The sequence below is a fragment of the Megascapheus bottae genome, chromosome 36 (assembly GCF_031878675.1).
Source record: "Megascapheus bottae isolate mThoBot1 chromosome 36, mThoBot2.hap1, whole genome shotgun sequence".
Classification (NCBI taxonomy): Eukaryota; Metazoa; Chordata; class Mammalia; order Rodentia; family Geomyidae; genus Megascapheus; species Megascapheus bottae.
In genome coordinates, this window is record NC_143544.1 from 6,034,709 (window position 1) to 6,054,187 (window position 19,479).

A 19,479-nucleotide genomic window follows, 5' to 3' on the forward strand; every position below is an offset into this window, starting at 1 on the left:
TCCAGGTTGGGGGTCAGCCAATTAGCAAAAAAAGGTGGCAAGTTAGCCTCTTGAGCTATTGCTTGGACAACAGCCTCAAGAAGCAGGGGTTTCCCAAATGCCAAGCATATCTGGCGCTTGTGACATGAAGAAGACTGCGAGGTCTGATGGGACCCAAGGCCAATTCAGTGACCAGACAGGGAGAAAGAAGCTCCGGACTTCTGTTCTTCTTCATCTTGCTCACTTCAGATATTACAAATGACCCCCCCCCCCATCATCTCTTTTTTGCAGTGTGCCAGGATAGCTGAGCATAAATAATGTTGAAAATCTATTCTTTTTATTCAGCACCCTGTTTTGAATTTTACTTTTGTTTTCCATCTTGAAAGGACAAAGAAATCCAGGTGAGAAAGAACAGCTCAGAAACTCAGTGCAGAGATGTTCACATGGATATCACGGGGACACAGACAAACCATGCTGGAAGGAAACAGATTTCTAAGATGAGTCAAACGTGCCAGATGGAGGGAGCCTGTGGCCCCACTTGTGGTCACCCCATAGGTGGTCACAGTGCAGGCCGTGTGAGGTGTCGGGAAGCAGGCTCCCCACCCTCTAAGACTTGTATCCTGTAAAGGAGGGGATGCAGTCCAGCAGGCAGCAAGGGACAGAGGTATGCTGAGAGCCACCTGCGGGGGGCCCAGTGCAGGCAGCTTTCTAGCAGAGGCTCTGGCTGTGCCGGCATGTGTGGGATACAGACTCAAGAGTGTGGAAGCTGTCGGTTCCTGGCATGGGGTTGAGTAAGGGTTGGAAAGACCACGTCACACACAAGCTGAAGCTTCCAGAGACAGCAGGACACAGGAGGGTACAGAGACACGGGCTTCACATGTAGTGGCATATTGGCTAAACTCTCCAAGGAGAAGCAGCTAAGCTTTTCACTGAATCTGGGCTCATATGGGATTCCTTGGACAAAGAAACCTGGTGTCCAGGAGTTTCAGGCGAAGGCCCTCCCCCAGGGCCAACACAGCACCCACCTTCAATGCCCGACCCTCCTCCAGGACACCAGCCCTCCCCTGTAAACATTCACGGCGGAAAACACCCTGATGCACTCTCACAGCTTCAGGAAGCCCAAGTTCGCGTCCTCATCACTGCTGAGGGAGAGGTTTTGCCGCTTGACCTGTCGCTGGGGGACCCTGCTCTCTGGGGGGCTTGGGGGCCGACACTGTAAACACGATTTCCTGGCTTGATGATGGCAAGGCTGTGTGTTTGCGTTGCTGCCTGGAGACGGCCAAGAGGTAGATCCGGGCCCCCCTGAGCTGCCATCCACAGAGTTTGTGGGACTCGCGCTGCTGACGGAGGAGTACCCTGAGGTCGTGATGTCTTTGCTCGGTTCCCTCCTGTTGCAGAGAAGGGGCCTGGACCCTGGGACTGGCCTGTGGGTGCCCGGCCCCTGGTGTCCCTCATCCTCTGAGTAGGCCTCCTCGTCACTGGATTCCTGGCAGCAGTGCTGTTCCGGGTTCAGGTAGACCACGGTGACATCGAGGATACCGCTAGGAGCTGTCACTGTGGGGAACAGAAAGAGCGCGGCTGAACCCCAGCCCCAGCAGCAAGGGGAGCCCCGCTCAGAACCCGGGCAGCCCAGCTGTCCAGCAGCTCTCTGGCCCGTAGTGAAATATCCCCCATCTGGCTGAAGTCCCTCATAGGGTTCCCAGGACCGCTGTGACAGAGGCCCTCAAGCACAGAGGAGACAACACACTGGCTACCCACTTTACCAAATCCCCCAAATGCACCAACCGGCAGGAGGCTCCATCTCCCTCAGAATCCCCCTCTGACAAGCCAGGCCGACTCACCGTCTCCTTCCTTCTCGCCCTCACTTTCCTGGTCGCCCTCATAGCCGGAGCAGCAGTCCAGGCTCCAGTCCAGGAAGCTGCCCAGCAGGGTCTCCTCCTGGCTGGACAGCTCTGCGGTGGGGGTGGTGACGAAGCTGCCCCTGTCCTCCTGGAGGCTGTTCTCCCGCTTCCTGGGAGGAGGGGAGAGCCAGAGAGCCCGGGACTAGGCAGCGGCCCTGGAAGCCACACGTGCTTCTCTGCATCTGCTTTCACTGCGGTACACTACCCACTGCCAGGGCCGGGAAACGTGGGGGCACATTCTGGAGAGCAGGGCTGTGGCTGGTGTCTGATCTAGCCAGCTATGATTGGGGTACCAGCCCCTCCGCCCCCTGGGAACTGGAGGGAAGAACATCCCAGCCTCCAGAGTTCTGGGCCTGCCTGGCACTGGACAGGCATCTGTACTGGTAAAGGGCTACACATGTGCCCTCTGGGGCTCAGGGATAGAGGCTGAAGCCCTGGGCTGGCCCTGGGAGAAACAGCCGTACCCGAGCACCTTTCTGCTTCCCGATCTCTGGGAGTGGGGAGTCGGAAGCTGTGTGGGCTTTCTCCTGGACACCTGACGGGGCTATGGGAGAGGAACCCATTTCCCCAGAGCACAGATGCATGGGTCTGTCACAAATACAGCGTGAGGTGTAAGAGGCCCTCTGGAGGCCCGGGCCTGAAAGAGACAGTGCCAGGAGCTTAAGCTGAGTCCTCAAGGCTCCCCCAGGGTTCATTCCCCATAGAATACTCAGTGAGGGAGCACTGGTCCCTTGTTGTGACAGGGACCATCGCCTGTTCTCAGGATTGCGCAGGGCACTGGGTCCCAGAGGCAGTCAAAGCAGCAAAGTAGGTCCTACACGTGTGGGCTTTGGAGGACTGCCAGGAGCTCTTCAGGTGGGTGAGGAAGGGAGAATCGTTCCAGGATAAAGGGGATTACACGGAGGGGATGGGAGGAACCTGGTCACGAGCCAAGTGTCCCAAGTGGCTGCCCAACCAGGAGCAGAGTGATTCAAATGGCTTCTGGTGGTGTGGGAAGGGCCAGGCCCACTTCCTCCAGGGACGCAGGAGAGGCAGCGGCCTCTGAGGAAGACGCAAGGCAGAGGCTGCCGAGCTCAGAAGCTTTGGCTGAGCCCCGTGGTTTCTAGGCAGTGAGGAACACTCACCGTTTGGTTCTCCTGCCTGAAGGAGAGCTGAGGAAGGTGTGGATCTCCCCAGCACCCAGGAAAGTTGGGGGCTCTGGGGTGTCTTGTTTCATGCCCAACGCAGCACACAACTGGCTATGGCTCAGCACCTGCGGGGAGGCCAGAGGCCCTGAGGGTGGAGAGGTGCCCCAGGAAGGGCTGAGGCCCCACACCACTCCACACGCCTAGCTCGGGGAGGGGAGGCACCTCATCCTGGCTGATTTCCTCATAGCGTCTGTCCTCGAATCGCTGCTTCACGGCTGTTAGAGACACTTGCCTGTAGTCCTTAGGGGCATCGTCGTGGAAGCTAGAAAGAGCCACAGGCAGCCACTTGAGGGTCCCCTCCCCAATTGTGTTTTGACATTTTTGCTAATAATGACTTCAAATACTCGGGGTCCTGAGCTCGCCTGGCAGGTGCTCTACCAAGTGGGCAGCAGGGCTTTGTGTTTCTTACCAGGTCCAGCCACAGACGGCGCTCTTTTTACCACTCTGCCTCTCAGCGTGGCTGGTATGGCGCTCATGAACAACTGCCCCAGCTTGTTGGTTAAGACTGGGGTCTCACTGTCGAGGCTAGCCTCAAGCCCAAATATTCCCGCTCCTTACTTCCCAAGAGGCTGGCGGGAGCCACCATACCCTTCCCTGCCCCAATTTTAGCCCAATTCCCTCCGCGGGATGGAACAACATGCTTTCAAAACCAGCCCAGCGCTGGGTACAGGTGGCTGTCACATGTAACCCTAACTTCTCAGGAGATTGAGATCTGGAGGGTCACAGTTGGAAGCCAGCCCAAGGAAGAAAAGTCCATGAGATTTTTTTTGCCAGGGCCTGAGCACTGTCCTTGGACTTTCTCAAGGCTAGAGCTCTACCACTTGAGCCTCAGCACCACTTCCGGCTTTTTTCTATGTATGTGGTACTCAGGAATCGAACCCAGGTCTGCGTGCATGCTAGGCAAGCACTTTAACCACAAGGCCAAACTCCCAGCCCGTCCATGAGATTCTTATCTCCAAATATATTACACTAAGACACAACCTGGAGGAATGCTCAACTAGAAACCAGGGCAGCCCGCAGACACACCAGCAAGGTGGTCAGAGCCAGAGGGCGGCATTCCAGAAGGGGCTAAGTGCCCCCAGGAGAGGGTGGTGAGAAGTGGCAAGAAGCTAGAATTTCTTGGCTCCTTAGGATGAAGACTGGAGAAACAGAGTAGAGCTGGTTAGGAAGACCTGACCCTGAGGGAGGAAACCAGCAAGTGGGAGTCGGTGAGCACCGCAGAGGAGGAAGTGATGGCGGGATGGCCGCAGCCAGGGGCACACATCGCCCTTGTGCCCCACACTCCCCACCAGCGGCCCTGCGTGGCACACATGCCTGCTCACCCTCCGTGTGCTACCTTTAGGGGAACCCTGGCCCAGTCCACATGCCAGTGCCCCACCCCATCTGCTCCATCGCCACTTGACTTCCTGTGACATTCTGGCCTGGGAGGGGCTCTGCACACTTCAAGTGTGGAGGCCGTAGCACCGTGTGTGTCTGTCTGTGCCTATGTGGGGGCAGAGGGTTGGCTGAGACAGGCTGGGCACAGAGGCTCTAGGTGGGTAAAGAGGTGCGGCCTGTGACTCACTTTGCCTGTCCACCGTGTAAAGGCCTGTGTGTTGACAGACAGCACTGCGGGAAGCAGCAAAGGTTTCCATGGTACTTGAGACCCTTGCTGTCTGGTACCCCCCCATACCCAGGTCTGGCAGAGTCTAGCTGGGGGTTTACCTCCTTTTTTTATAATCCTGAGGGTTGAACCCAGGCCTGGGCACTATCCTTGAGCTTACCATTTTTTGTGAAGACTCAGGACGCAGGGAATGAGGTCTTTCAAGGAGAATCCAGTAAGGTCCCACAAATGCGTGGTCCAGGGCTGGGCTGGGGGGAAAGCAGGCCAGGACTGCTCAGCCATGGAGCTCTTACGATCCCTTCCAACTGGCTTTGAAATGACCCCATACACAACACAACTCGACTGTCAGAACCACCTCTGTGTTCACTCCACTGCGTTCCTCTCCAGCACGGCGGGGGACTCGCTCTCTGCCCCCCACCTGCTGCCATCGGAGCACTCCCCAACACCGGGACCCGGGAGAAAGGCTCCTTACTCTGCCTGTGCATGCATCTGGCGAGGAGCAGCGCTGCGCAGGCCAGGTGGGCTGGGGAGTAGAGAGAGAGGCTGGTGTGCAGCAGGGAGAGCTCGCAGAGGAAGCTGCACAGGTGCTGGGTTCTGGGCGCCACGGGCACCAGCGTCAGCAGGACTTCTTTGTAATCCACCACGGTGGGGGTCTGCACGGAAGGGGGAGGTTGCTTTGTGGACTCCTCCATCAACTCCATGCCGGAGCGCGGCCTGGCAGTGGTGCCGCCCCATGATGCCCGTCGGGATGCACGAGCTCGGGGCTCAGTCCATGGGAGGAGGTACTGGAGCGCTGGCTCTGTGGCTCTGGGTCCACCAGGGCCTTCCAGGGTAGGCGAGCTGGCATCTACTTCCATTCCCCCCGCCCCTCCTGTAGCCTCCAACACTACAACGAGAGGAAGCGAAACTTTAACTTACTCGAATCTTCCCCTCCAGAGCAGACATGATCTCTCCCATCATCCTCACCAGGTCTTCATACTTGTACGTGTTATCAGTGAGCCACACAGCCTCTCGGATGGTCAGGATCTCTTTACTGATGAACCTGAAATGTGGAAAGAGGGCCCTAGCCCTGAGCCCACTTCCTGAGGCAGGCTAAGGAGGTGCAGGGCTCTGGGAGGCCCCCATGTAAAGGAGGGTGCCATGGCTCTGGGCTCCAGGGCAAAAGCACGCTACACAATGGGGCTGGCAGGGAAGGTTAAAGATGCTGAGGAGAGCCTGGGTGTGGGTTGAGTACACACAGGAAGTGGAGCTCGGGAGGACTGTGATTCATGGCTAGGTGGAACAAAAAAGCTTGCAATCCCACTGTACCAATGAGAGCTAAAGTGTGGGAGGCAAACAGGAGGACTGCAGTCCAGGCCTTCCTAGGTATAAACAGATTTTATTTAGAAGTTGACTAAAGGAAAAATGGATGTATGTGGCTCAAGTGGTATAGCACCTGCCTAGCTAACACAATGCCTTGAGTACAAACCCCAGTATCTTTGTCTTTTGCATGCACACACATACTCACACACCTAGAAAAGATTCAGGGAGTCAGGAATATAATATGGGATGTAGAGTGTAAATGAGAGAGGCAAGACAATCAGGCAGACACCAATCTAAGACACATATCTATGCAAAATACTTCCAGGATTGACATGAACCATCGTTTTTTTTTTTTGAGGGCTCTATCACAGAGCCAGTTACTCAAAAGTAACTTCCCAGGCTGGGTACTGGTAGATTACGCCTATAATCCTAACTATTCAGGAGACTGAGAGTTGAAGGATTGCAATCCAAAGTCAGCCTAAGCAGAAAAGTCCCCCGAGACCTCTTCATCTTCAGAAATATTCAGCAAAGCCCGAGTACTACTTACTAGCTCCTCTAATCCTCAGGCCTGTAATCCTAGCTACTCAAGAAGCTGAGATCTGAGGATCATGGTTCAAAGCCAGCCCAGGCAGTCCATGAAATTCTTCAGTTAATCACAGAAAAATCGAGAAGTGATACAGTAGCTCAAGTGGTAAAGCATTAGCCTTAAGCAAAAGCTTAGGGACAGTCCCAGGCTCAGAGTTCAAGCCTCAGGACAGGGGAAAAAAAAAAAAAATCAGCAAAAAGCAGGACTGGCAATGTGGCATAAATGGCAAGAGCTGAGCTCTCAAGCCAGCCAAGCACACACAGGTTGAGTTCAAAATCTGGTATTGCATACATACACACACCAACAAAATTAAGATCTCATTTCCCTCAAGACTCTGCCATCACACAGGGACAGGTGACTATACTTAGCCCAGGGAGAACCAACACACAGGCACGCACAGTGGTCCTGCCAGCTGGGTCAAGGGCTTTCTCACCGGGTACAGATGACCATGCATGCAATGCCCAGCAGCTGCAGCTTGTACCGGGGCACCAGCCTTCTGCGCAGGTAGCGGTCCACACACTCCACTGTCAAGTGCAGGCACACGCTTGAGAAGTCCTTCATCGTGGCCACTTCCACCAGCCAGTCTACCAGAATGTACCTGCGGAAAAGGGCCACCCCTGAAAACAAGCACAAGGCGTCTCCAACTGCTACACTCCCAATTCCTGCCTGGACCCAAGCACAGCTCACGTGCGTGGACTCACACACGGCTGGAAACACCATGCTCCAGAAGGAAAAACACAGGGGACAGATCTTCAGGGTTTCAATTGGCCAGGACCAACTAGACTACAAAGTTCTCCTGAGCAGCTGGACTTATTAGTAAGCTTATTGATTTGACTTCAAAAACACGGCACTGGGGCCGGGAGTTTGGCCTAGTGGTTAAAGTGCTTGCCTAGCATGCACAAAGACCCGGGTTCGGTTCCTTGGTACCACATACATAGAAAAAAGCCGGAAGTGGTGCTGAGGCTCAAGTGGTAGAGCTTTAGCCTTGAGAAAGTCCAAGGACAGTGCTCAGGCCCTGAGCTCAAGCCCAGGACTGGCAAAAAAAACCCCAAAACACGGCACTGAAATGTACTTTAAATATGCCAGGCATGATGGTCCATGCTGACTGTCTCAGCCACGAGGAGGCTAAGGCGGGATTGTGAAGCCCACTCGAACGACACAGCAAGATTTTCTAAAAAAAAAAAAACCCACAACAATGAACAAAAGCCAGATAGGATTCAAAAAAACCCAAAAAAGTAGGGTAAGAGTCAGAAAGTCCTCCAGAGAGAAGGAAAGAGGAGCTGGGGCGGGATGAGATTCCAGATACCAACCACAGGCCCAGGATTGTACAAGCTCTCCAGCTTGAGGCTGCCAACAGGAGGGCAAAGGGGTGGCGGGCAAAGGAGTGCTGGGTTCCTGGGCGTGCATGTGATCATGTGAGTGCGTCTGCCAGATGAAGGCTGAGCTTCCCTGGGGGAAGGGATTGCCTTTCTTTTTGGCTAGTTGTGGGACTTGAACTCAGGTCCTGTATCCCTGTAGGTTGTGTTAGTTATCATGCCAGCTGCCAGGTGGCACAGACCCCTGGGTCTGGCCTAGTCAGTCACTAAGTTTCACAAAACATACTGCTGTGTGTACAGCTGAGCTATAAGGTTGTATGATTCTGTGGGTTTCCTCTCTAGCACTCCTCCACCCTGGGTCTTTCAGGAAAAAAGGCTCTATTATAACTGTAAAAATGGAGGATTCAAGTATTATTACTTTGGAAAAATGTTTACACAGGTTGCATACACTGTTTTTTGGAACTGGAAAGAACGGAGCAGTATTTTGTCTTTCATAATCCTGGATAGCTTAGGTAAAACTGTATGTATGAATGTACATAGTATGTACGTATGTATGTCAGTCACAGGGCTTGAACGCAGGGCCTGGGCACTGTCACTGAGCTCTTTTGCTCAAGGCTCCAGTTTTTGAGTGGTTAATTGGAGAGAAGAGTCTCATAGGATTTTTTTTCTGCCCCAGCTGGCTTTCCTGAGAAGCTAGGATCCCAGGTGTGAGCCACAGCGCCCATCTTGTTAAGAGCACACCCTCCCGTCCCCTCCAATGCAAGCACCCTAGTGGGTTGGCCACTTTGCCCAGTGACAGATCCTTTTTGGTACCCACCCCTCTGCACTGGCATCCAACCCCCAGGCTCTTAAATGTCTTACCTCATTGTGTCGTTGAGTCCCTTTTGCATGGAGAAGATCGGCTGCTTACTGACAGCTTGGGAGGCCTGGAACAGCTGGCAGACTATCTCTCTGCAGGCTTTACCTTCCAGTCCAAGCTGGTTTCCATTTGCACAGGCTTTGGCTAAGGCCAGCTGAAAGACAAGGTCAACATGAACTCAAACGAAACTCTCCGCCTCTCAAGTGAAGGTAGCCGGCAGCTGTCTACTACCTAAGCCTTCTCAACTTTTCCGACCAGTTAAGTTCTTTTGAGTTATTGTTTCTGGAGTAATAATATAGCATGGGATACAATTTTAAGAAGATGATGTAACATCAGTTGCCTTCCTACAAGTCCTAAGCCAGTTCAAGTCTCCTATCAAGGTTTAAACACTTGGTGGTTTCTGTTCACCCCCAGATGTGAAAGTTAGGTGCTTTTGGAGGTGGCAGGAGGGACTGCAGTGCTCAGTGAGAAGAGCTGCCTAGAAGTCTTGGATGATCTAGCTTTAAGATCACAGGCAAGGGGCCGGGAGTTTGGCCTAGTGGTAGAGTGCTTGCCTAGCATGCACAAAGACCTGGGTTCAATTCCTTGGTACCACATACATAGAAAAAAGCCAGAAGTGGTGCTGAGGCTCAAGTGGTAGAGCTCTAGCCTTGAGAAAGTCCAAGGACAGTGCTCAGACCCTGAGCTCAAGCCCAGGACTGGCAATAAAATAAAATAAAAAGGAAGTTAAAAAAGGCAACAATGTTCCCAAACACACACAAAATATTAAAAAAAAAAAATCACAGGCAAAGCAGGGACATCTACACTTTGGTTTCCTCTTCCATGAGCCTGTACATCAACAGGCCCTGGATCAACAGTCAAAGACAGACCAAGATGTATCTAGATTTGGCATGCATGACCCAGTACCCACCAGAATTTCAGAGGGTTCCCAGAAACGATTTCCTTCTGGATTTTCCCAAGCCTTTTCCACGTAGTAACACAGACACATTTATGACCAAGGTTTACATGCGTTTTCTCTTTCTTTTGCCCACCTAATGGTAATACAAGGTTTTCTATGTAACTAAACACATCTAGGCAACTATTTTCTATGGAACAGCCAATGCCTCGTCTACTTCTTGAGCTATGCCTCCATTTTTTTTTTCTTACTCTCCAGTTAATTGGAAATAAGTCTCTTGGGACTTTTCTGCCAGGGCTGGATCTGAATGGCGATCCTCAGATCTCAGCCTCCTGAGTAGTTAGGGTTACAGGTGTGTGAGCACCTGGCTGGCGTCTGGCATTTCTGCCTGTGATTTTCCTTGGATTTCACCACCTATGCCTCCTGCATAGCTGAATGACAGGGGCATGCCACTTCACTACGCTGCTCAGATGCGAGTTTCGCTAACTTTTGGCCTGGGCTGGCCTCAAAAAGCAATCTTCCAGATCTCAGCCTAAAAGACAGAAGCAGAAAGGCCAGCTCCCCATGTTACCTGGGCTTCCCAGCAGCCTTTGGTAGCATAGTCCCTGAGTTTCCGGAAGCTGTGGAGGCAACGTCCAGGGTCTGACACCTGTCGACGGGAGATAGTTAACTCAGCAGAGCTGTGACGTAAGAGGAACTCAGGAAACTCAGAGCTGACCCATCAAGCTCTTAAACATCCTCGGTCCTACCACCAGAAAGTCTCTACCTCTGCTGGCTTCCCAAACAATGGCAAGCTGTTTTGGTAAGTAGCTGTCTCTGGACAGCTGACAGATCAGGAGTTGTTGTAAGGACTCATCCTTTTGCCAACAGAACTCAGCCAAGGGCCCCTTTAGAAACCATGTCAGTGAGCCCTCTTCCCCAGACCAGACACCACTCACATCTGTGCTCCTGTCACTTTCCCAAAGCAGGTAGGAACTGGCCAGACATCCCTCACGAGCAGATTCTTCAAACAGCTGGCGTGCCTGCTTCTTCTTCTCTTCATCCTACGTGAAGGCCAAGCACAGCTGGTTATTCCCATATCCGCCCCTAGGTACTATGTCATCCTAACAACCATTCTCGGCTCCCTCCAATCTCCTAAATAATCATATCCATGAATTAACTGAACCAGAGCAGAAATGACTCTTCCACAGACATTTCGATGTGTAGAGCAACCAATGAGAAGCCTGGCCTCAGGGCTCCGCACCTCCTGGAGCTCAGCTCTCACCACCCAAGGCCTTTGCTTCACATGGGGAGCCAAAGCCAGTGTTTCCGCCGGCTTGGGTGGTGGTGTGGTGGTTCCCTCCACTGGTTCACTCACTGTAGCTTTCCCTAGACGCTCCCACCTTTCTGAAGCTGAGACAAAGGTAGATGCTCACCGATCACAAAGCCTGTTAAAGTCTCAAGACGAGAGGAGCACAGGGGGCTGTAAGTCCCACCACTGGCCAAGCCAATACACAAACTGACTAGCACCACTTGCTTAGTTCCAGATGCATCTGTGCTGCTCTGTCTCGTACCCATAGTGTCCCACTTAATTCTCACAGATGCTCAGGATCCAGGCCAGGTAACAGGCTCAGGGTCCACCCTGGAGGCAGTGAGGACGAAGCCAGGATCCCCTACCCTGGCCCAGTTTCTGGTGGCCTCCAAGGACAAGACTTGGCTTTTGCATTGACCTGGGACACCACTTGTGCTGCCTTTCAAGTATTTCCTGGAGTCCACCCAGGGATCTCAGCAATTCACTTACCTCAAAAAGATTTAGCACTCTTCCCAAACAGTGAAGTATGGATGCTTTATGAGTCTTGAGAAAAAGGAGAAAGAAGTGTGATTTTCAACAGGAGGAACTTCCAGGGGCCAACTGGGGACACCCTCCTGGCCCTGCTGTCTAGACCCTAATGTCACACAAAGGATCACACCTCAGTTTCAGTCTTCAACTTGTGCAGCCTGAGTCCTTAGATTCCTAGCTGCCAACAGGCCCACTAAGAGCTCAGCTATCAACCCCTGACCCTAAGGAGATTCATTTTCTCCTTTCCATCTTTCTTTCCCTTCCCGCCCACCCATCTCTGGGTAGGGAGAGTGCTGGGGATAAAATGTGGGGCTTTTAAGCACGCTAGCCAAATGTTCAATCATTTAGCTATACCCCCAGCGACACCCCTGCATTGATATTTTGTATCTCATTTCCTTTAGGTCCCTGACATTACATAGCCCATGGGGTCTGCCTCGGTTTTCTGTGACCCTGTAGCTGGACTAAGATGCTGCCCCTGTGTCCCTTGCCAAGACTTACTCTCTGTAACTGGCACTCTGCCCTGAGGCTCTCATGGACCACAGCCTTGCAGCAGCTTCCAGACACTGACCACGGCGGGCGGATGAAGAGCCAGATGAAGGGCTGAGCACCCACGTTCAGTCGTTCTGCCAGACTGAAGAAGCGAGAGGCCTTCAGGCCATTCACCTCTGCGCGGGCTTCATCAGACACCGACACTGCAGGACAGACCACAGAACAGAATCCAGGGTGTCTCTGGCGAATGGAACGAGCAAAGTTCTCCACTATCATTTTGCAAAGTCTAAAAACTTAAGCCCAGGGAACTGGACATCAGTGGCTCAAGCCTATCATCCTAGCTACTCAGGAGACTGATATCCAGAGCGTTGCTATTTGAAGCCAATCTGGACTTCAAGGGTGGCTCAGGTGATAGAACTCCAGCCAAGCAGGCAAGCTGAGTTCCAACTTGAGTTCCAGCTAAAAACAAAAACAAAAAATGTAAGCTGGCTGCAGTAGAAAGTTGCTAGTCTTTAGGAGACCAGAGCCCTTCTAGAGCTTCCTCTTCTCTGCTTTGTCCACTTTTAGTACAGGTTGGATCGCCTCCTGTGAGAGGCCTTTGGCAGGCCTGAATTCTTGCTATCAAGATGAACCTCAAAGGCTTTCCCGCCTTCCTCATTCAGAAACTCTTGTCTGTCTCCGACAATCAGTTGGGGAAAGGGTTCTTTTGGAGGTAAGAATGTTCTCAAATGTTGGGCATAAATGGCTTGTACCTGTGATCCTAGCTACTCAAGAGGCTGAACTCTGAGGATCCTGGTTTATAGCCAACCTCGGCAGAAAAGTCCCTGTGAGACTCTTATCTCCAATTAACCATCAGAAAACTGGATGTGGAGCTATAACTCAAGTGGTAGAGCATTAGCCTTGAGCAAAGACGCGCAGGAAAGTGACCAAGTCCTAAGTTCAAGCCCAAGTACTATACAGTAGCAATGGTTACAAAACTGAATATACCGAAACCACAGAACTGCATACTGCAGGTATAACTGCTATCTGACGGGAAAGTGGGAGGCGGAGCTGGACTTTCCTGAGTTTGGTGGAGGGGACGGGGACGGCTCCTGTCAACTGGCCAAGGGCAGGGCCTGTTTCCTAGTAAGACACCAGAACTTTCAGGAGTAGGAAAACAGGTCTATCTCCTAATCTTCAGCAATTTGGAAGCCAGGGCAGTGTTGACTGGGATTGCAAGCAGGCAGAAGAGAAGCTTGGAGGAAAGGGTATCTAAATGCAAGACTGGCTCTAACCTGCCACACCCATAGAAACCTAGGGCTCTGATGACCGAAGCCACTGAACCCTGTGAACCAGGCAAGCTGACCTGTCCAAGAGCCCCACGGGAGGATGGGCCAGGAGAGGAACTTTAGAGTTAATGAACCGAAGGCTGGCTTGCCTAATCAGTCCTGTTCAGAAGCTCTGCTGAAAGTTACTTTTTGCTGCCCCAAACTCAAGCGTTTGGTAACGGAAACCATGACTCTCAAAACCTAAATCAGAGTACATCACTGGGTGCCCCCGCAGAGCGCCTCTGGATTCAGAGAGGCCAGTTAGGCAGACACGGCAGGACGAATGACTAAACTGCCAGTACGGAGGATGTCTTTAGAAAGCGCCACAGCTTGGGCTTTTCTACAGTGCCAGTCGGGGGGAGTGGTGGTGGTGAGGGTAGCAAGAACTCACAGCCTTCGTTGTAGAGGTAGGCCACACCCAGCTTCACAGCAGCTTCAAAATTTCCCTTTTCAGCAGCCCTAGAACATGGAGGACACGAAGCGTTACATTACATCCCAGAGGTGAGGTACCTCCTGCCACCGCGCTTCAACATGGACTACGTGTTTCTTTCATCCATTCTACGCTACACTATGTATAAACCTTAAAAACATGTTCATAGAAAGAAGCCAGTCAGTCACGAGAGACGGCAACTTTAGGGTTCCATTAACCTACAATGTCTAGAGACAGACATTGTAGACTGTCTTCTAGCTTTACTGGGAGACAAGAAGAGTGACTGGGCACAAAATTTCTTTTCAGGGTGATGAGAATAATTGAAAGTTTGTGTGATGTTGGCACAGCTCTGCATACATAAAGAGGAGTGAGCAGTATAGCTTAAATTCATGGGCTGTACAGCCAGTGGATCCTGTGTGACAAGATCTATGCACATTTTATGGAGGAAGAAACCAAGCATGACCATGGCAGCACCGTATCTTGTACTTGTGGCCATGAGTGTACCTGGGGTTTCTGGAAGCTCAAGTGCATGAAGACTTTGGTCAATTTAGGAAAATCCCCTTCGGGTTTGTGGTTTCTCAAGTTTGTTAAACAAGGAGGTGCAAGGCCAAGCCACTGGATTTCAGGGACAGCACTTCCTGTGGGGTTCCCACTCTAGCAAGAGTATGGGACCAACCAATGAATGAAACACAGTAAAGCTGAAATCACATGATTCTGAACAAAGGAAAAGGCTGAGTCACGTGGGAGTTAAGTCACAACCCAAAGAAGACCCGGCGTGGTAGGCATGGGAGATGATGAGTGATATGGCTTGCTGGAAGTGGAATAGCTCAATAGATGAGGTCTACAGCCCTGGGTCACCCTCAAGGACTGAGGCAATGTCCTGGGAGACAACACCTGGACAATAGATCCCTGACTCAGGCCAGGAGACACAGGCTGAAATACCAAGAAGCTCTAAGGCAAGAGTAAATCAATCCCTCTATTCTCAGGGTGCAGATACCTTTCAAAGAGCTTCAGGTTCTTTGGAGAAGGCCATAGTTCCTGGAAGTTGGCACAGGCCCACACACTGGCATGGTTGTCTACGAGATACTTCAAGTGGGAGTGTACCTGCACAGCAATGAAAACCAGGTGTGAACCCACACAGGGATTGCCACAAACCCCTGTTCTTAGAATTTTTTTTTTTCCGCCAGTCCTGGCTTGAACTCAGGGCCTGAGCACTGTCCTTGGGCTTTCTCAAGGCTAGTGGTCTACCACTTGAGCCAGAGAACCACTTCCAGCTTTTTTCTATATATGTGGTACAAAAGAATCGAACCCAGGTCTTCGTGCATGCTAGGCAAACACTCTACCACTAGGCCAAACTCTTGGCTCTTTTGGAAATTTCTGATGATAGGACAGAAACAGATACAAAGTCTCCTGTTTCTTTATGCCAAGTCTTTTGTTGTTTTTGGTCATGGGGCTTGAACTCAGGGCCTGGGCACTGTTCCTGAGCTTTTTTCCTCAAGGCTAGCCCTCTATCACTTTGAGCCACAGAGTCACTACTGATTTTCTGGATTTTCCTATCTGGGATGGCTTTGAGCCATGATCCTCATATCTCAGACTCGTGCGCGAGCACGCACACACACCGATCCTGGGGTTTGAACTCAGGTGGGGACTGTCTCTGAGCTATTTTTGCTCAAGGCTAGCACTCTATTAATTGAGCCACTTTGACTTTTTGGTGGTTAATCAAGAGGCTCACAGTCTTTCTTGCCCAGGCTAGCTTTGAACTGTGATCCTCAGATCTTAGTTTCTCTGAGTAGTTAAGATTACAGGTGTGAGTCATTGGTGGCTGGCTCCCAAGTTTTGTTCTCATATAAGAAACATCACCAAGTCTTGACTATGGAATCAACAAGGCTAGGACTGAAAATTTCCATCTAATGACTTACAGCTCGGATAGCAAGGAGATCCTCAACAGAAAGCCATTTCAGGATGTGAAAGAGTACATCTTCTGGGAGACTCAAGATAGTTAGGTTTCGGGGTCTTCTTCTGATTCTTCGCTTGGTAGGATAAGAGAAACACTTGGCACATCTACAGTGGATCACTTCAGGGAGAAAAAAAGAAGTCTTGGTGAGAGGAAAAGTTAGAGGTTAAGGTAGTTTAAACCACTCTCCCCATTTCACAAAATAATCTACTTCCAAAGAATATAAAGTCGTATCATATGAACTACAGAAGAACTTATCATTTGTTCAATAGCTCGCAAATATTCACAGCAAATTTGAGGTATCATTCACTCTGACTACTGGAAACTTTTCACCAAGGTCTACATTGCAACCAGCAATGGGAAATAGGTAACTGGCACTGAGGACTATTTGCCTTGAATTTCATACTCAGGTAAAGACCTCTGGGCCACTGTGGCATACTTCTATTTCTAGTTGCACATGTGACTAACAAGCAGAATGTTCAACAAGGATCTGTGGATTTAAAGAGTGTAGAACTGAGAGAGTCAGTTCTGCAGGGAGGCAAAAGAATGGAAGGGCCAGGCCAGTCCCTCTGCAAATGTCAGAGCTGTGCAGGCCCTGAACCTCAGTGTTGGCGTCTGTAAAACGGGCATTTGAGAGCTACTCAACAAGGTTGTCAAAATCCCAACACAAGATATAGATCCATCCATTCGGAGGCAGTTACTCAAGGTGGGGCATGTCTTCCGCAGCCCAGTCAAGCTTCTCGGACGACTCTCTTCCCTCTCTGTCCCCACAGTGGGTTCTCATACAGCTTTATCCCTTAGTTTCACAGAAATCAGATCCTGCTCGCAGGCTTGCGAGTCTCTCTACCCACTCTTCCCAATCAGAGGGAAGATAGCTGCTCCTTTCTGTCGGGGTGACCCACACGCTCCTCTTGACCTGGGGTTTCCTGTCAGAAACTGAATGTACTGCAAAGTTAAAACAACTATTTCCCAAAGATCATATCATGTTACCAAAAGGAAAAAGCTTCTGCACCCATCTGTTTTAGAACAAATACTTATAACCGCTGTAACAGCTGAGGTCGTGCGCCCACAGCCCCGCAGGACGCGGCCCCGGGGCCGGTGGCGGCCAGGGCGCCGCGGGACGGGGCTCGGATCGCCGCACCCCGGCTCGCGATCCACAGCCCCCGGGACTGCAGCGTTCGGGGGAGTTTTACAGTGTGCGCATCGGAAAACCTAAAAGCCCGCCCCGGGGAGCCGAGGCGGGGAAGCTCCGCCGCCGGAGCGCGCGGGCGCGCGGCGGGCATTTAAACCTGGCAACCCGGCAACCCGGGAGGCGGGCGGGCGGGCGTGCGGGCCCCGGGCGGGGAGCGCCGCGCTCCGCTCGCAGGGCCCAGGCCCGCCATCCGCGGGCCCCCGTCCTGCACGCGCCGGGCCCCGCTCCGCGCCCGCGGTACTCACCGCCGCCACTCCCCATCGCCGCGCTCACACTGCCGCAGCTCGCCGAGCCCGCCCGCGAGCGCCCGGGCGCCGGCTCCGCGCCCGCCGCCGCCGCGCGCAGGCGCGGCCCCGCCCCGCCCTAGTTTCAAACGCGCCCGGCCCTTCTACTGGCCGAGCCGCGGGCCACGCCCCCGGGCTGGGCGCCGCGCCCCGCCCGCCCGGCCCGCCCGCAGCCCGCGACTGGCTGCTCCGGGACGCGAATTCGAATGCTGGCTGTGGATTGGCTGGGCCAGCGCCGCCTCCGGCCGCCCGGGTCCTCCCGGTGCGGCTGGGTCGCCGCTGGCGCCGGCGGGCTGTCCGCGAGGCCGGTGCGGGGCGGACGATCCCCTTCCCGCCGCCGCGGGAGGAAGGCTGTTTCCGGCCTGCCGCCGGCCTCCGGGGAAACAGACCCGGGCCCGTCCTCGTGGGCTGAGGCAGCGCGCTCTCCGCCGGCCCGCTCTGCTGGCTCCTGCCCGCCCCCGGGAAGGCACATCCGATTGGGAGGGCTGTCCAGTCCCAGCGGGCAGGGTGTCCACGCTCCGTCCACCTCGTCCCCGCCCTCCTCCCGTGTGTCCCCGGCGCCCCGTGGGGCCCCGGCCCGTGCCGGGTGCGCGGGTGGGAGCTGGGTGAGGCCTCCCGGCACTCACAGCCCCGGGAGCAGGCGTCCCCGGGGTCCGTGCGCGGGGACGGAGCTTGGGCGCCCTCCTCCGTGCTCCTGGTTCTCAGGATAAAGAAAGGGAGAACGTGGGGTCCTCAGGTTTCTCCTCCCTTGTCACTTTGTCCCGTTCCCTGCATCATGTTCCTCTGTCCCCAGGACAGAGATGCTCTCAGTGTTTGCTTTTGGTAGTATCTGGAAGAGATGAATAAATTCAGCAATAAGGCTGCCACCAACCGTGGTAGGTAGATAGCACTCTTGGTTACTCAAAGCCCCAGGTGTGACTTCAGCACCACCTTTTCCTTTTTTTTTCTGCAGAGTTAAGGATCAAACTCAAGTGTTCTTCCCTGAGCGAAATCCCAACCTCTACATTGTTCTCTTTCTGCCAGTCCTGGGACTTGAACTCTGGGCCTGGATGCTGTCCCTGAGCTTCTTTGTGCTCAAGCCTAGTGCTTTGCCACTTGAGCCACAGCATCCTTTGCAGTTTTTTTTTTTTTTGAGTAGTTTATTGGAGATAAAAGTCTTGACAGACTTTTCTGCCTGTGCTGTCCTCAAACCACCATCACATCCTAGCTTCCAGAATAGCTAGTACAGACATGAGCCAGGGCTTGACTCCTATCTTTTTCCTTATATCTGACTCCATTTTTTTTAGTTTTTTTTTTTGGCCACTTTGGGCGTGGCTTGTACTCCGGTCCTGAGCACTGTCCTTGGGTTTCCTCAAGGCTTACACTATCACTTGAGCAACAGCACTGCTTCTGGATTTTTTTTTGTTTGTTTGTTTTTGTTTGCCAGTCCTGGGCTTGGGCTCAGGGCCTGAGCACTGTCCTTGGGTTGTTGTTTTTTTTCTTTTTTCTCAAGGCTAGAGCTCTACCACTTGAGCCATAGCACCACTTCTGGCATTTTTTCTATGTATGTGGTAATGCGAGGCAATCACTCTACCATTAGGCCACACTCCTAGCCCCGTTCTTGCTTTTTGAAAGCGGGTCTTACCATGTAGCTCAGGCTGGCCTGGAACTGCACTTTTTTAGGAATCAGGTATTCTCTTTGGCTGCAGCTATAATGATGCTCCAGCTATGCCTCCAGGCCCCATAGCAGTGGAGTCCATAGGGCCAAATTGCGACATGGGCCACTCCTAACAGGTTGTGAAATATGCCCATTACCCATTGGGTCTCAAGATGTAAGAGAATTCAAAAGTCTGAGTTCTTTGGAGTTCAGGGAAATTTCTGGCAGAAGAGTTAAAAGACCAGAGGAGCAACTGGTACAGAGGATAGAGTAAGGCATAGTGATTTCTGTGCCTGAGGAGGATTGTAAGGTTCCAGGCCACCCTGGGCTATGTAAGGAAACATTGTCTCCAAAACTAAATAAAAATAGGGCCAGGAAATGTTGGCTCACATCTGTAATCATAGCTACTCAGGAGGCAGAGATCTGAACATCAAACTCCCTTCCCGTGACTCTTACCTCCAATTAACCACCAGAAAAACAGAAGTGGTCCTGTGGCTCAAAGTGGTGAAGTAGTAACTTTGAACTGAAGAGCTCAAGGACAGTACCCAGGCCCAGAGTTCAAGCCCCCAGACTGACCAAAAAAAAAAAATAGTTTTGGGGCCAGGAGCATGGCCTAGTGGAAGAGTGCTCGCCTAGCATGCACAAAGCTTTGATTCCTCGGTACCATATATACAAAAAAAGCCGGAATTGGGTGCTGTGACTCAAGCAGTAGAGCTCTAGCCATGAGAAATCCCAAGGAC

The 19,479-nt window shown here is 52.5% G+C and overlaps 1 protein-coding gene across 1 annotated transcript; it reads right to left on the reverse strand.

The window, feature by feature from the left end:
- Window positions 1-1,081: 1,081 nt before the first annotated feature.
- On the reverse strand, window positions 1,082-17,146 carry Ccnf (cyclin F). Its single transcript, XM_090324650.1, has 17 exons — window positions 17,065-17,146; window positions 15,593-15,747; window positions 14,671-14,777; window positions 13,635-13,702; window positions 11,946-12,139; window positions 11,409-11,462; window positions 10,567-10,671; window positions 10,200-10,277; window positions 8,736-8,887; window positions 6,992-7,156; window positions 5,589-5,712; window positions 5,143-5,323; window positions 4,831-4,918; window positions 3,230-3,329; window positions 3,005-3,132; window positions 1,821-1,990; window positions 1,082-1,533 (listed from the first exon to the last, which is right to left on the reverse strand). The coding sequence occupies exons 1-17, from the start codon at window positions 17,078-17,080 to the stop codon at window positions 1,082-1,084; spliced, it is 2,337 nt and encodes a 778-aa protein (XP_090180776.1). The 5' UTR covers window positions 17,081-17,146.
- Window positions 17,147-19,479: the final 2,333 nt, after the last annotated feature.

What these genes read in the sequence shown, in the direction of transcription:
- Ccnf (XM_090324650.1), bottom strand. An exon ending in AAGGCTGCTGGGAAGCCCAG is followed by an intron (nt 8,888 to 10,199) that starts GTAACATGGGGA and finishes CTTGTCTTTCAG; the next exon opens with CTGGCCTTAGCCAAAGCCTG. An exon ending in AGGAAATCAGCCAGGATGAG is followed by an intron (nt 3,133 to 3,229) that starts GTGCCTCCCCTC and finishes GCCTCCCCGCAG; the next exon opens with GTGCTGAGCCATAGCCAGTT.